Raw genomic sequence first — 15,652 nt, forward strand, 5'->3', positions numbered from 1 at the left:
GGAAGGAAAGTAGGCAAAACCCTTCGTCTCTTAGTTAACTCTGATACACTCTGAAAAGGCAAGTCAACTAGGAAATGGAGCAGGAATATTTTTTTTTAAGTCTAACATTAGGCATGAGAACAAAGGCTCACCTTATGCAGCAGCCAGAAGAGGCATTCAAACATTTCGTCAGCAGGATTCCAGCCAACCTTCACAGCTCACTTTTATAAAGCTGGCCCCAGGCATTCCAGAGCAAGATGCGGCTGTGCCGTCTTCTTGTCCCTTAGCTACTTCAAAGTTGTTGGCAAAGCGGCCATCAGACTTGCCCGAGAGCCATGGCAAAGAGTGGACTTGTAATTTACATCCTGGTTATCACCTTGCTCCTGGACCAGACCACCAGCCACATGTCCAAAGTCAAAGCCAGGAAGCACAGCAAACGCCGAGTGAAAGGTAATGGGGCTTCTCAGTCCAGCACCATTCTAGGCTTGCTCAGTGTGGGGAGGGGTTGGACAATTTTCCTTTCCAAACTCCTCCAGGAGACTATCCCTGGTGATGGTACCATGTCATCATGTGGATATGGTGTTTCAGGTGACTGAGTGACTTTTAAATTCTCTGGGACAGTTTGATACTTAAAGGAACTATGTGATAGATTTTTTTCTTTTTTCTTTTTTGGTGAGGAAAATTGTCCCTGAGCTAACATATGTGCCAATCTTCCTCTATTTTGTATGTGGGTCACTGCCGCAGCATGGCTTGATGAGTGGTATGTAGGTCTGCACCCAGGATATGAACCCATGAACCCCCAGCCACCAAAGCAGAGTGTGGGAACTTAACCACTATGCCACTGGGCCAGCCCCACAGTTTTTTCTTTTTCATAGAAAAAAAGGTCTTGTAATGTAAAAAAATTCTATCTTGTATATCCTTTCTCAGGTGGGATTCGTTAGATACGTAGAATGTTCTTCAGAGGGAGTCACCTGGATATGTGGACACTGGTATTATGAATGAGGGGTCAAGTAGAACATCCTGATTAATAGAGTACAGTGTTTCAGTTGTAGATATTGTGTAACTCTATTCTCAGGTATTTGTAAGATAACTATATTCTTATTAAATGTGTAGTAGAGGATAGAGCTGTTGGTAATTGTGACTTCCATTTTGTCATTGATTATCATGTAGGTATATTTTCACATCCCTGGCAATATAAGGACAGTCCAAACTGTATATTTAAGCTTTTTACTGTCATAGAGAAATTGAACCTCTTTTTAGCTTAAAAATATCTCAATACACACACAAGAAAAATTTCAATGCACAAAATCATGTAGCCTTTGAAGACATTTTAATGCAAATCTGACTCTCCAAATGCTCTCAAATTTGGGATGGCTTGAATTGAGTTAAGAGGTAAAAAAAAAAATCACAGGGTGATGTTTTATCTCATCCTTTGGGTCATTTTGGTAGAAGGATATTTCAAAGTAAATATTATAACACTGTTTCCTTGTCAATTTCACTTCATCAGTAACCAAACACACAACAAATACCGATAAGGTTAAAGACTTGATTTGACACAACAGGGATGTCTGGTGGGGAAAGAAGGGGCTTGTCTTTTTGCGCTGCATGTGTCGTGTTTTGATGATCATAAAGTGCCCTTTTTTGTAGGCATTTGTTTCTACAATTTAGGTCTGTTGCAAGGTTTCTTAAGTGGAATTTTTCTTCCTTATAAAATTATATTTCCCTATTACACCTTTTAATGCAAGATTAAAATATCTCTCATGCATAGATAAAGTATACTCTGAAGATGAGGGCAGGGGAAGGAGGGGGAGAGAAGATACTGGGTGATGTGGCATTTTTGTTGCCAGCATTTCTTCACCACTAGGAGGGAGTGGTAATGGGGTGACCACCCAGCAGTGTTGTAGGGAGGGGTATGAATATGTGAATGTGTGTTTGCTGTGTGGGTGTTTCTGGAAGAATTGCAGTTCGGGTCATATAAAGCTCCCCTCCACTCACCACCCACCTACCCATCCACACACAAACACAAACGATTTTTTTTTTAATTCTTTAACTTACTGAGTACACATCTTAAATATCATCCTCCCAAAGCAGTTTTTGCTACTTTTTGCCATTAGGTCCAAGAAAGTACATTCTACAGTAGGTAAAGCAGTAAACCCAGACTTGCCAAACTGTTCTTTCCTCATCCACTCGCACACTTTTAAAATATTTTAAATACCTGGAAATAATACTAAAGTTTATTCAGTCAAAAGTGAAAGCCATTTTCTCTCTCTTTTCCTTTCCACCGATTTATCCACTATTAGCTTTTTGGAGATAATATTCCCAGTTTTTTAAACACACAATTAAAAATGGACACTTTTAACAAAATAACAATTGGCTAGACAAAGTATTTGGCAGACAAATTAATTTGTTTTACCTATTAAGTCTTGGATAGCTATCAACGTAAGGCATACCTCAGTCCTTTTGACAGCTGCATAATATTTCCTTCTGTGGATGGGGCATGACTTATTTAATCCATTCTCTACTGGTGAACTTTTGTGTGGTTTCCAATCCAGCTCTTTTTGATCCAGTGCCCCAGTGAACTGCTCTGTACACATATATTGATCCCCATGCTAGGATATTATGATACATGCCTAGAAGTAAGACTGTAGGTTAATTACACTTTCCAATTATCTCTGCAAGTGAAAACATCGATCCATGGTCCCATCTTCACTGAGAGGGCCTATTCCCATGCACCTTGACAACCTAACATCGTATCATTGGTTTAAGCCCTGCCAACCTAACCAAAAAAAACCCCACTTCTTTTAATTTGCATTTCTTTGATTGATCATGAGGTTGACATTTCTTTGATTGTAAATGAGGTTGAGGTATTTTTCATATGTTTACTGGTCATTTCTTCTGGGAATTATTTTTGCATTTTATACTGTGCCTACTTTTAGAGAATAACAATGATAAAATGAAAGGGAGTCCATTTTTTAACTTAAAATGGCCATTGAATGATTTAGCTCCACAAACAAGACTACTGTAGTATTTGCTTCATAGATCTCAACAAATTATGTGTTGCAGTAGTAAATAAAATATAATTTTTACAGTGAAATAGTTGTCCCCTCTATTCACTGTAGACAGAACACATTCGCATTTGTCACACAGGATGGAAGAAGCCAAGACACCTGGATAATGACATTCACAATGATCTCCCAGACCTTACTATTAATTCATGTGTCTTCATGTTAATTACAATGTTGACAGCTTCCCCATGGAGGCCACTTATTTCAATAGAATGGAGCCAAAAGCTGAGATAGTCTGGCCCCCAACAGCCAATGGCTTTGCATTCCGAATGCACCCTTATATTTATTCTGTATTGAATGGCCCCATTGAGGAAATCCTTGGGTTATTGCATGTCTGAGCTGAGCTATTGAATGCTTTGAGAATGGATGTGCAGCATTAAGTGAAACAGAGGTGGGGGCCACCCCTGGATATCCCAGAAGGCATGTCCTAACCCAAATGTGGAAACACCCAGCTTGCAAAGCACATGTTTAAGGGGTCAGTGAATCAGCATATTTGGATTTGGGACTATCCTGAAAAATCCAGGATAGAACAGAGATTCTCTATATGTCATCTCCACAAAGAGACAGCTGGGAACAGTTCATATCAAGCTTTAAGCTTCTTCTCTGAGGTCATGTACTAGGGACCAAGCAGGTAAAGGCGATCGCTGTGCAGAAGAAGACGGGAGGGATGGGGAAAGAATAGACTTGGAATCACGAGATTCAAATCCCAACTCTGCACCTTACTAGCTGGGTGATCTTTGACACATTAATTCAGCTTTCTGTGCCTCTATTCCTCTTGTGGTGTGATGGTGTCTATTTCACAGAAATATTGAAAGAATTAAGCTCCTGTCGAACAATGTGGTGGCTTTTAATATTTTTTGTTTTTATTATACTTTATTATAATTCCTGCCTTTGAAGAGCTACAAGCTGTCAATCTCTAAGACAGTTCCCTTATCAGGTCTAGAACTGTGATTTAGCCAAGGTTGCTACTTTTCTACCACTTACTCATAGCCAAGGTTGGGCAAGGACAGCCATGAAGTTTAGCTTGATCCACGGAGGTTCAAGACTAAATAAATTGCTAATCTCTAATATATAAGGGTTTTTTTACATGGCCGTTTATCACTGCCTTTCTCTGCTTCTCCCTGGAAATCACTTAACCCTGCTAGGAGCCATCATACCTGATACATCAGTTGAGTGGAAATACTGGGGACGGGGGGCTTAGGTGCCCAAATAGGTCTGAGTATGAGTTCTACCACTTATCTGCAAAGTCACTTAGCTCATTGAGTTCATCCTCATTCTTCAATGGGAATCTCATTTTTCTTCCATCATAGCTATTTTTGAAGAATAAATGAGAATAACATGAAAGCATTTTATGTACCACAAAGAGTCCATTCATTCCACAAACATTATGAGTACCTATTGTGTGCCAAGCATCACGTTAAGCATCATGAATACCATGGATAACAAGATGGATGAAATTAAGAAGTAAAGCAAAATGATTATGGATTGGACCAAGTGTGCTGAAGAAAAATAAAAGTTCAAAGGAAGAGATGAGCCAGAGGGATGCTAATGTAGAAAGGATAATCAGAAAAGTCTTCTCAGGAGAGGAAATGTTTAAGCTTGATAAGGAAATGGACAAGAGCTGGGCCAAGAGTGTGCCAAGCAGAAAGAACCCAAAGGAAGGGGCCTGAGATGAGACAGCTTGCTCTAGGATGCATCTGAAAGTCAGTGAGTCTGAAATCTAATGACGGAGGGAGAGTTCCACAGGCTGGGACTGGAGAGATAGACAGGAGCCCTATCTTGCAGAAGGAACTGTTAGTGTTATTAGCCCCACCATGCCCTATGAATCTTCTTGGCCAAGTTATTTTCATGTATTTTTTCTCATGGACACTGGGCTCAGTTTCACTCTAGCCTTGGATTCTGGATTCCAAAGCTTTATTTTGTTTTAATTCTATCTTATTTTAATCATATGTTTTCATTCCTCCTATCCCACCCCATCCTAAAATATCCCCCAGAAAATGATGGGGACCTGAAGACTCAAGTTGAAAAGCTCTGGAGAGAAGTCAATGCCCTGAAGGAAATGCAAGCCCTGCAGACAGGTAAGACCCCATCTCATCCATGCCTCCTTGTCTCAAAAGAGATGGGAAAAGAAATTGTGATTTGCTAGCAATTCAAACCATATCTAGAGAGCATGTCAAGTTCTAGGTGAGATCTTTTTAAAAGAAACATTGACAAGCCAGAGATGGTCCAGGAGAAAGGATCCAAAAGCTAGGGAGGCAGTTGTTTTGGGAAATCAGCTTCATTTTCTACTCGCTTCTCCTGTATATAGGTGGTATAGAAATAAAAATAGGCATTTCAATATTACATTTTAAAAGTCCATCCATAACTCTTCTCTAATGGTCAATGAAACAGAATTGAAGCAAGTATCAACTAGCTAAAATAATTAGCATTCATTAGATGCTTACTAAGCACCCATCAGGAGATCTGCTGAGGTTCAACTAAATGCAGGGTCACAGGACTCACTCCTGCCACGTTGGGCATGAGATACACACAGGATGTTGGTTAGAACCACAGCTTGCCAACAGAGGGCAGCATCTGGTGTTCTTTTTTCATGGGAGTAAGCTCCCAACAGCCTCTGTGGCCATCCACACTATTGTCCAGGAGCTACTCTCCCTGGCTCCCAAGGGTGAGGAAATGAGAGCCACACGGAGCAGGCTCAAGAACAGCTCTGTCTTGTGAGGTTCATAGTCCCAGGACCCAGCACCTCATATAGCAACTCCAAAAGCAGAGCTTCAAGGGTTCTGCAAGAGACCTGTCCAGTTACAAGAGTTACCGTCTTTGGGGAAGACTGAAGTTATCACTTTCCATCAGGTACTTGTTACTCCCCAGCCAGCTGTATGTTACCAATCCAGGGTCATTTTTACCATAAACAGTGTTGCCTAGTAACACTGGTGACATATTCCCTTCATCAGGTTTCCGGGGGAACAAAATTAGAAAGTTAAAGGAAGATCAAATGCATTTGCAGAAGAGGAAAGAGTTTTATTAACCCTTTATCCACAGTCAGGTATATAAATACTTGATAAACATTAACACATCAATCCTCCAACAATTAATGAGATAGGTGTCATTATAATTATCCTCATTTTACAGATGAGGAAACTGAGGCACAGAGAAATTAAGTAATTTCTCCAAGATCTACATACCTAGTAAATGTCAGAGCCTGATTCTCCAATGCTTTGCCCTGAAACTATCTTTATGTTTGGTTTATCCTCGATAACCTAAACACTATTACCAGGGCTCACTTATCTGCATAAGAAAACCACCTTCTCTCCACATGCAAACTCAGACTTTTTTAAAAAAATAATTATGAAATACCATCCAGTTCCAAAAGTCTCAAGGAAATTCAGCACATAATGGAGTAACACAAACTAGCGAGCATGTATATATCAAAGCAGCGTGAGGCTAAATGCCATGTTTTGAGGGTGGGACAGACCTGGGTTCATGTGGTTATGATCTCATATGCTATGTAAGTTACATCTTTATGTGCTATGTTGTTACAAGTAATAACTTCTCTAAGCCTCAATATCCTGATATGTAAAGATGGGAGTAATAAAATCCCCAAAATTACTATATGAGTTCTATTTATCTCAAGAGCTTGGCACAGTGTCTGACACAAAAACTCCAATAAATGTTAACTCATCATTATCACACATCATTCATTCCACAAATATTTATTGCTATTTGCCAGGTCCACTCCTGGATGTATTAACTCAAAAAGCGTCTTAATATGTCAAAATTTGCATCTTTACAGTCTGTCTGCGAGGCACAAAATTTCACAAGAAATGCTACCTTGCTTCAGAAGGCTCGAAGCACTTCCATGATGCCAATGAAGACTGCATTTCCAAGGGAGGGACCCTGGTTATCCCCAGAAACTCCGATGAAATCAATGCCCTCCGAGACTATGGTAAAAGAAGCCTGCCAGGTGTCAATGACTTTTGGCTGGGCGTCAATGACATGGTCACAGAAGGCAAGTTTGTCGATGTCAATGGAATCGCCATCTCCTTCCTCAACTGGGACAACGCACAGCCTAATGGCGGCAAGCGGGAAAACTGTGCCCTGCTCTCCCAGTCAGCTCAGGGCAAATGGAGTGACGAGGATTGTCGTAGTAGCAAGAGGTACATATGCGAATTTACCATCCCTTAATGGACCCTTTGCAAATGCATCTTCCAAGCATGATGCATTGGTCATGATGTACAGGCTGATGGTCTCCAAGAATAAGTCAAAATTGTCACATGGGAGACTGTGTCCATAGGAATACAAGTCAGCCAATTTTGCTACCACGTTTCATTGTTTTTACCCTCCATCTGGTATGGAGGATCGGAAAATAATGATCTAGCCACGTGCACACTGTTAAAGTGGCTTCTGCAAAATGGACTATCAACTCCTCTCTTTCCTAGTCCCTCTCACTTGTATAGACCAGGTCTGTGCTAAAAATATGATAGCCAGAAAGCAAGCTGAAGCTGCCTGGAAGATTTCCTCTTGAAAGTTTAGTATATATTTGATTGATGACGATTCTCTGAATCAGAGATTCTAGGTGCTATATAATCCAAAAACTTTCAGTCTGAGGCTCAATCTACCCTACCCTGGTCATAGTATCGTGTTAGACCATTACCCTTTCTTTGAGTTGCTGCGTCTCCTGGTGGGACTTGTCTCTTTTCTGCTACATCAGAATACAAATGTCTTAGAAATATTCAGATTTAACTGTTTTCTTCAAGACCTCCTCCCCCTACCACACACACACACTGTTTTTTTGGAAATGTCCAGTCAAGATCTGAAAGGAAATGATAAAACAGCATATTTGGTCAACTTCGATTCCCAGCATAGCATTACATTACAATTTCTGACTCGAATGGGCAACCCAAAGGCAGAACAGAGCAGCAGATTGTAAGGGAAAAGTAAACAGGGAAAAAAATGTCTGCTTTTCCTTTGCTTTAGCATCCTTCCCCTCCTTGATGAAATCGAGGCTGGACATTATATACATATGTTAGTTTCATTTTTTTACATACCTTATATATTTCAACAATCATTACATATTTAAGTCTATTAGGGGCAACCTATCTTCAGAAGTTGAAAATTGGATTTAAGTAATTCTATTTTGGAGTCACATGTCTACGCAAGATTTTATTCTGTCAAGTGCTATTCCCATTAAGTAGCTTAATTAGATTGTATAAAATAACTTCATTACTTAATATGAAATTACAATTTAGGCTTGGGGAAAATGGGCTTTTTAGAAGTCAACAATTTTAAGTACATTCTGTCCTTCAAATAACTGTCTTTTTTTTCCCCCTTTAAATGTTGCTTGCATTTTGTGAACAATATCCTTCTCTGCAAACTTTACACGTGCTTGGAATTAAGTTTTAGTTCTTTTCATTGCACAATAATAAAGCCTGAATTCTGAACAGTGTGGGATACGTTTCAATGTTGACTACAGGTAATCAAGCTATGTTGATTTATAATGAACTTGGCATAATTTGGGGGAAAATACCCTGGATTTGATCAAACTGGTGATTTAAACATACTTGAAGAATAACTTTACCTGCCAATAAACAGGTAAAGCCTGGGGAGGAGACGGGCACTTTAAAAAGAAAATGCTACCTGAAATTGTTTTTAGTTGACCCTGGCCAACACCCTACTCCAACCATACACCTTAATACAACCATAATATCCTTAAAGATTATGACAATAATGAAATTAGTAGACATTAATGGTAGTACATTCTCATCATATTCCAGGTACTGTTCTAAATTTTACATAATTCTCATTAATCTCCAGAACAACCCTCGGAGTTAGGATCTAGAATTATTTCATTTCACAGAAGAATAAACTGAAGAAGAAAGATGTGGTAACTTGCCCTAAGTCACACACCAGGAAGTGGTGGAGTTGTGACCAGAACCCAACAAGTTGACTCAGATCCTACATCCTTAGCAACTATGGGGGAGCTATGACAAGATCAAGCCTGCTCAAGTAGGCAATAAAAGTAAACTCTAATCCATCCTCCTAATTTCCTTCATCTGGGGTAATAATTTGGGCAAACAGCTGACCTTGATAAGGCATTCATTCTGATGCTGCTCCAAAAAAGTTGACTAAAGACAACCAGGGTTCATATAAGTCAGTGTCAGAGTTTGGGTCTGTAGGAGATGGGGTTAGATAAGATGATCCTTCTCCCAAGCACCCCAACCAGAAAGATGGAAAGAAGTAGTTTAATTCAAAGGAATAGATAAAGGTAGTGAGGGGAAATCAAAATAAGTTAGCAAGACAAAGAGCAGATGGATGGGAGACAGAGAAAGACTGAAAGGGGTGGATTAAGAGATTATCTTGTTTGCCCGGGTCGAACTCATGACCTTGACTTTATTGCTTAGTCAACAAATCAACCAAGAGCCACATCCACAAGATTCACTAACCTAGACTTACTGTTAGTCTATTTTGCTTGTTGAGTACTATTTAGCAAACGACAATTGGTCTTCAGGCAAGATTGATAAATAGGTCTTAACTCTTAGGCCAACTTTTCTGTCTTCACTAGAGCTGCCTGGACTATATTGTGGAGAAGCATCCTGAAGCTTGGTGGAAAAAGTGTCATGATAATTAGCAATGTCTCTCACAAGTTCATGGTAGGAGGACATCCACATTTGGGTCATCCATAGGGTAAACACCCGACTACCTGCAAATGTCAGTGATATTCAAAGCCCAACAGTCAAGACCCTACAACCTTTACCCCAAAGCTGATTCTAATCTCTAGAGCAGTGTTTCAGAAACTTTTTTTGTGCTTACAAATCACCTGGGAACCTTGTCAAATTGTAGATCCCATAGGTCTTGTCTGAAGCCCCAGATTCTACATTTCCAAAAGCTTCCACTGGAAGCCAACAGTGCTGGGCCACACAGCACAGGGTAATAGCGAGAGTCTAAACCTTCAGCTACTTGCCCGGGGATAGTCTCTGTTGATTCCAGCGGTTTTGCTTCCCTTTAACCCCAAAGTGAAGGGTAGGATCCAGTTTGTCTGAATGAAGAACAAGACTAAGGGCAATTTTTCTACCCACCACAGATGCTTCCATCCATATCATTAAATGAGGTCCAAAGTAAAAGTCAGTTAGGTAAAGGAAGCATCAGTGGTTGAGACTCAAATCAGTGATTTGAAGGAGGGTATTGCGAGGCTCAATAGTTCCTTTCTCTTCCTTAGCATTGCTGAATAGCGTTTCTTAAACCAAAAATAAAGACATAAAGTCTTTCCTCCTCTCAGATTAGAGAGGACTTTCATATCCTTACCAAATAAAGCACATCTAACAAATGAAGAAGTTTACTAATTTTAGCTACATAAGAAGCTAATTTAATCTGACGTAAGAAATTCAAAGGATACTTACTAACTATAATGCACCATTCTAGGTAATATGGATGAACAGAAACGAAGTAACTTAAGGTCATTACATTCAAGGATATTACAACCTAGCCCACAGGAGGAGAGCGAGACTATCCATTGAAGTCTAAAAAGAAAATATTAGTAGCTCTAATTACATATGGAAATAAAGTGGATTTACAGATTATCACTCTCTAGTTTAACCTAAACTGATACCCACAAAATGGGCAATGATTTAAATAAATTCCTACAAAGAAACACCAAATTCAATATACACTATCAAAAACACTTGTAAACACGCGAGGAAGCATCACTGACCGTTCTACTCCTTGGGTGACTGGTTCATGGAGGCATATATAGCCCAAGGAAAACCAGTCACAATCCTTCCCAGTGGTTGCCATCTGACACTGGGGCAATGAAACTCTTTTTTTGCTGGAGACACTAAATTAGGACAAGTGAATTTAGGACTTCTGACAGAAATCTTCTCTTCCAGATGGATGCAACGCGCAGAATGAAGGCAAAACAAAGATAATCAGAGATGAGAAATGATGGGGCAGGGAGGAAGGGAGGCAGAGAAGGACAATGTGTGTGTGTGTTCACAGAGCTGAGTTTGTCATTCTTAAGGTCCTGGTTTCTATTTCCGTACGTTCTATTAACTATTCCACAATCCCTTCAAGCTACACAAGACAAGTTATCTTTTTCATTTGTTAGTTTGAGTTGGCATATCAGTAGGATAGGCGAGGTTTTGACCTCACAGAGATTATATCTAGATAGGCAAAACATACAATAAACAGGCAAGGAAATAAACAAGATCATTTCCAAAAATGATATGACAAAATTTCAGAAGATTTTCATGACAAAATGGCGTAACAAAATGACATAATGAAAATGACAAAGAAGAAAATAAAACAGGGAGATCAAAGATAGCGTGACCAGAGGAAGCAACATTAGACGTGATCAACTCTTCTAATACAGCCCTCTCTCCATTGAGAGAGTATGGAGAAGAAAGTGATCTTACAAATCAGCAGAGCAAAATCTAAGAAAGAGAAACCCTGAGAGAAGAGCCTTACCCAAAATCACCCAGCAAGCTGGGGACAACGTAGGAACTGGAATTCTATTTCCTGTCTCCCAATCCAGAGCCTGGAATACATCAGCCCAGTTCAAGGTCAAGTAGGGTCAAAGGACTTGGCAGATTCCACGCTTACTCCTTGTGTGATTTCAGGTAAGAGTAAACTTTTGGGCCCTCACTTCCTCATCTAGTAGTGGGAATGATAGAGCATCCACAGAACTGTGAGCTGAGATTTGAAAACCAATTTATGAGCAAGCAAACACTCTAGACATGGCATCTTTAAAAAAAAAAAGTTTTGTTCCAGTATAAAGCCAAATATTACACTACTATAAAAAAAATTGGAAGAGTAGAAAAAAACATTTTAGAAATTATCCTTTATCTTAGTCTTTTTGCATTCATTTATCCAATTAATATTTATTGAGCACATGTATCCAGCAGTGTCTAATTCTATCACCACCCACACAAAGTTGCAGAGGTTACATCATTAGCCAATGTTATACCCTGCTTTTTGTTTTTAGATTGGCACCTTAGCTAACAACTGTTGCCAATCTTTTTTTTTCCTGCTTTTTTCTCCCCAAATCCCCCCAGTATATAGTTGTATATTTTCGCTGTGGGTCCTTCTGGTTGTGGCATGTGGGACGCTGCCTCAGCATGGCCTGATGAGTGGTGCCATGTCCATGCCCAGGATCTGAACCAGTGAAACCCTGGGCCGCTGCAGCAAAGCGCGAGAACTTAACCACTCGGCCTCGGGGCCGGCCCCTACCCTGCTTTATTTACTTATAAAAATAACCATTTTCCTAGTTTTTTTGTAATATGCTTTCCATAGTTTCATAATATTCCAATGTTTTATTCATTGAGCACATACATGATTGTAGTTTTTCAAATACATTTATGGTTGGAATTTTGCTTAAACATCTAAATATATAAATGTTTAGTATTTCTTTAAATAAAAGGAAATTTTGCTTTTAATTTTTCTTCTGTAAATAATGCTGTAATGAACATCTTTGCTGTGATTTTTTTTTTTTACTTTAGATTTTTATTTCTTGTTAAGATAGATTTCTGGAAGTGGAATTATTGAATTAAAGGGTAGGAATAATTTCAGGTACTTTGTGTCATGGTGCAAAAGTCCAAAAGGACTGTGCAAATGAAAGAACCAGTATGCCCTGTAACGCCACCAACTTTGGAGTCAGTCAGTCAGTTCTAGCTCTGAATATCAGCATCCATGCTCTGTGACCTGGAACAAGTCATTTTACCTCACTGAATACTCTCCCAATTTGTAAATAAGCCATCAAAAGAAAAATAATAAGGTGGCTCATAATATTCACTTCAGAAAATTGTTAGGATTAAAAATAAACACAGTTAAATTTTTTTTGGTAATAGTTGATTTGACAAATATTAATTATTCGATTAAGCTAAGAAAAAGACTGGATGGCTGGGGGGAGAGGTGGCTTGGAGGAAGCCCCACAGGTAACAGGTAACAGATAACATTATTACTACATTTGTATATTCATTTGGGTTACACAAATCCAAGCTGTGCTAGGAACTTGGAATATAGTGAGTAACAAAAACAGATGGAGACCAGCATTACATAAAAAATTATCGAAAGAACATACAATTGCAAACCACGACAAACGAACTTTTAAATAAAGTAAGGGGAACAACGAAGAGGCTCTAGAAGATATCAAGCGACATCAAAAAGACAAACTTCAAAGGTGACTAGAGCCCTTAGCCCACTGAAGGAGTATACTTATCGGCAACCCCTTCTGGAACTTTTTATGTGTTTGGGGCTCTCTCCGCTAACATCCCTAGGGGCCCGAGAGAGCTACAAAGTGGGCGGTGTGTCCAGACCGAAGGGGTGGGGCCCTGCCCCGGGGAGTGGCTCAGCACAGGATCCCCAGGGACAACCCCGGGCAGGTCTGGGGAAGGAGGTCGGGGCCATGGGCGCGGGCACCACGGGGTCCGACGACGCCGAGGCGCTGGACGCAGTGATGGGCACGCTGCTGGCCGTACTGGTGCTGGTGGTGGTCAAGGCGGCCGTGGACGTGCTGCGGCGGCGGCGAGCGCACGCGACCGTCCTGGTGGTGGGCGCAGGGCCGGTGGGGCTGACCGCGGCTCTCGTCGCTGTCCGCTCGAGCCGGGTGCTGAAGCTGACCGTGCTGGACGCGTGCGCGCGGGGTCCGCTGCTGGGGCGCCCGCAGCAGATTGCGCTGGACCCCCGCAGCGTCCGCTTCCTCCAGCCGCTGGGAGTGGACTTCGACAACATGGAAGGCTGCTGGCGCAATGGCCAATTCTTCACCCGGGTCGGCGTCTTCCAGGAGCACCTGCTCAGCCTCCTGGAGAGGAAGGGCCAGCTGCCTGGCTTTCGTCTTATTCTGGGCACCAAGGTGAGGAGGGGTCTGGGAAAATAGACTGTCCCATCTTAGCCTCTCGACTCCCAATATCAGCTGAACACAAGGGTCCAGTGACAACTAATGGACAAGATTGTCTTCTCTCCATGCCTTGTAATAGCAAAGCTAGAGTTGTCACATCAGCTTTTTGACAGGGAGCAAGCAATTCACATGATAACTCAGTTTCTTCTTCTGTAAAATACAGATAATATTTGAGAACATCTTGAAAGTGGAATAATACTCCCACTTCATTAAAGTTTTTGTGAGGATTTCATGAGACAGTGCAAGTAGAAGGGCATTGCACAATCTGTTGCTCATAGGACATGCTTGGAAAATGAAAATTATCATCAACAGCTGCAAACTGATTTCCCAGAACTGGGTGGAAAAGGGCATTCATCTTTTTAAAAGTGACTGCTCAAAAATCAAATAGCAGGTGGCTCTAAGAAAAGAAGAGAAATTTCCTGAGTGCTCAAAGAACAATGAGAGGAAAATTAAAATGACAGTAATTTTCTAAGGTGTAGATTTAGCCAGAATGAGCAACCAAGATCAGCCCCAGTTTCTCAAGTTCCCTTTGAAGAGTGAACACTCTCAATTTTAATTTTTGTTGTTTTTTAACATATTATCATTTGAAAAACAAAATCCAGGGTACTGATTAACTTTATAATAGTACGGCTTTTTCACTTATAAAAACTCACATGGCATGATAAGCCATGATTTTTTAAAAGAATTTTCTGAGTCCTAATGTGTGATAACTCAAATTTGTCTAGTGGTTTTCTGCTTTGTACATATGGTCATCTCAACATAACCATATGATGTGGGTTTTTGCAATGTCATTTTAGTGATGAAGAAATTAAGGCTCAAAGAGATTAATTTGTTAAGGCTACAAAGGTTGGAAGTTGGGGAACCAGGATTAGAATCCATATCTGGATGACTCCAGGGCCAGTGTTCTTTCTAATACCTCATGCTGCCCCTCCCTTCTGGTGGCATACTACAGATTAAAATGAAAATTAGCATGTGGCTATATTATCTAATTAATCTATTAGCACTATTAACACGTATTATCATATTTATGTAGATTAAGTCTGGAAAGGAGGCTTTCAAGGTCAAACACCCAAAGGAAATCAAGTATGAAGCAGGAGTAATTTACAACAGATTAATGTTGTTTATAGCTGTGATGACACAATTTTCACAGTAATCAAAACCAAAACAGACTCTGGTCAAATGAAATGCACCAGTCATTTTGTCCACATACTACAAATATTTATTGTGGTATTTATATGTTGTGGTATTTATTTATACGTTATAAAATAAGTTTACAACGTATCAGGCACTGTTCCAGATTTTTAGACATGCAGCCATTAACAAACCCACATGATTGAAAAGGAATGCATTAAATTGTTAGTAGCTGTTACTTCTGGGTGATAGGGTTTTATGGGTGAATTTCATTTTCTTCTTTGTTTTCCTTATTTTACATACTTTCTAAAATGGACATATGTTACTTTTAAATCAAGAAAATTGTTATATATATGTAAGTGGTCTTCAATGGACCAACTTATTTTGATACTTTGGTGCTTGTCAAACACATCCTACATTTATCCTCACTGACTCACTTGACAGCCTAATATTTCAGTAACCCAGATTTCCGTTGATTTAAGTCACAGCCCACTTCGTAGGAAAAATACAGACATTTTTAATAGCTACAGTGCATCCACCAATTCAAAGAAAGGAGGTGGGATGAAGAAAAAAAAGAAAGAGAGAAATAATC

At 40.0% G+C, this 15,652-nt stretch overlaps 2 protein-coding genes across 2 annotated transcripts in view; both read left to right on the forward strand.

Annotated features, from left to right (window-relative positions):
* The first annotated feature begins 302 nt into the window (after positions 1 to 302).
* CLEC3A (C-type lectin domain family 3 member A) lies at positions 303 to 8,123 on the forward strand. Its single transcript, XM_046684026.1, has 3 exons — positions 303 to 429; positions 5,039 to 5,122; positions 6,835 to 8,123. The coding sequence occupies exons 1-3, from the start codon at positions 315 to 317 to the stop codon at positions 7,224 to 7,226; spliced, it is 591 nt and encodes a 196-aa protein (XP_046539982.1). The 5' UTR covers positions 303 to 314; the 3' UTR covers positions 7,227 to 8,123.
* A 5,314-nt stretch (positions 8,124 to 13,437) lies between these two features.
* Positions 13,438 to 15,652, forward strand: part of LOC124250221 (uncharacterized) — a 31,323-nt gene continuing 29,108 nt past the window's right edge. Inside the window, exon 1 of the mRNA XM_046682051.1 lies at positions 13,438 to 13,884. Coding sequence (XP_046538007.1) covers positions 13,438 to 13,884 — 447 coding nt within the window. The remainder of the gene's footprint in view (positions 13,885 to 15,652) is intronic.

This window comes from Equus quagga, chromosome 13, assembly GCF_021613505.1.
Source record: "Equus quagga isolate Etosha38 chromosome 13, UCLA_HA_Equagga_1.0, whole genome shotgun sequence".
Classification (NCBI taxonomy): Eukaryota; Metazoa; Chordata; class Mammalia; order Perissodactyla; family Equidae; genus Equus; species Equus quagga.

Coding starts and splice junctions, on each gene's coding strand:
- CLEC3A (XM_046684026.1), top strand. CDS start 315: ATGGCAAAGAGTGGACTTGTAATTTACATCCTGGTTATCACCTTGCTC. Junction 430..5,038: donor CAGCAAACGCCGAGTGAAAG/GTAATGGGGCTT, acceptor AATATCCCCCAG/AAAATGATGGGGACCTGAAG. Junction 5,123..6,834: donor AATGCAAGCCCTGCAGACAG/GTAAGACCCCAT, acceptor GCATCTTTACAG/TCTGTCTGCGAGGCACAAAA.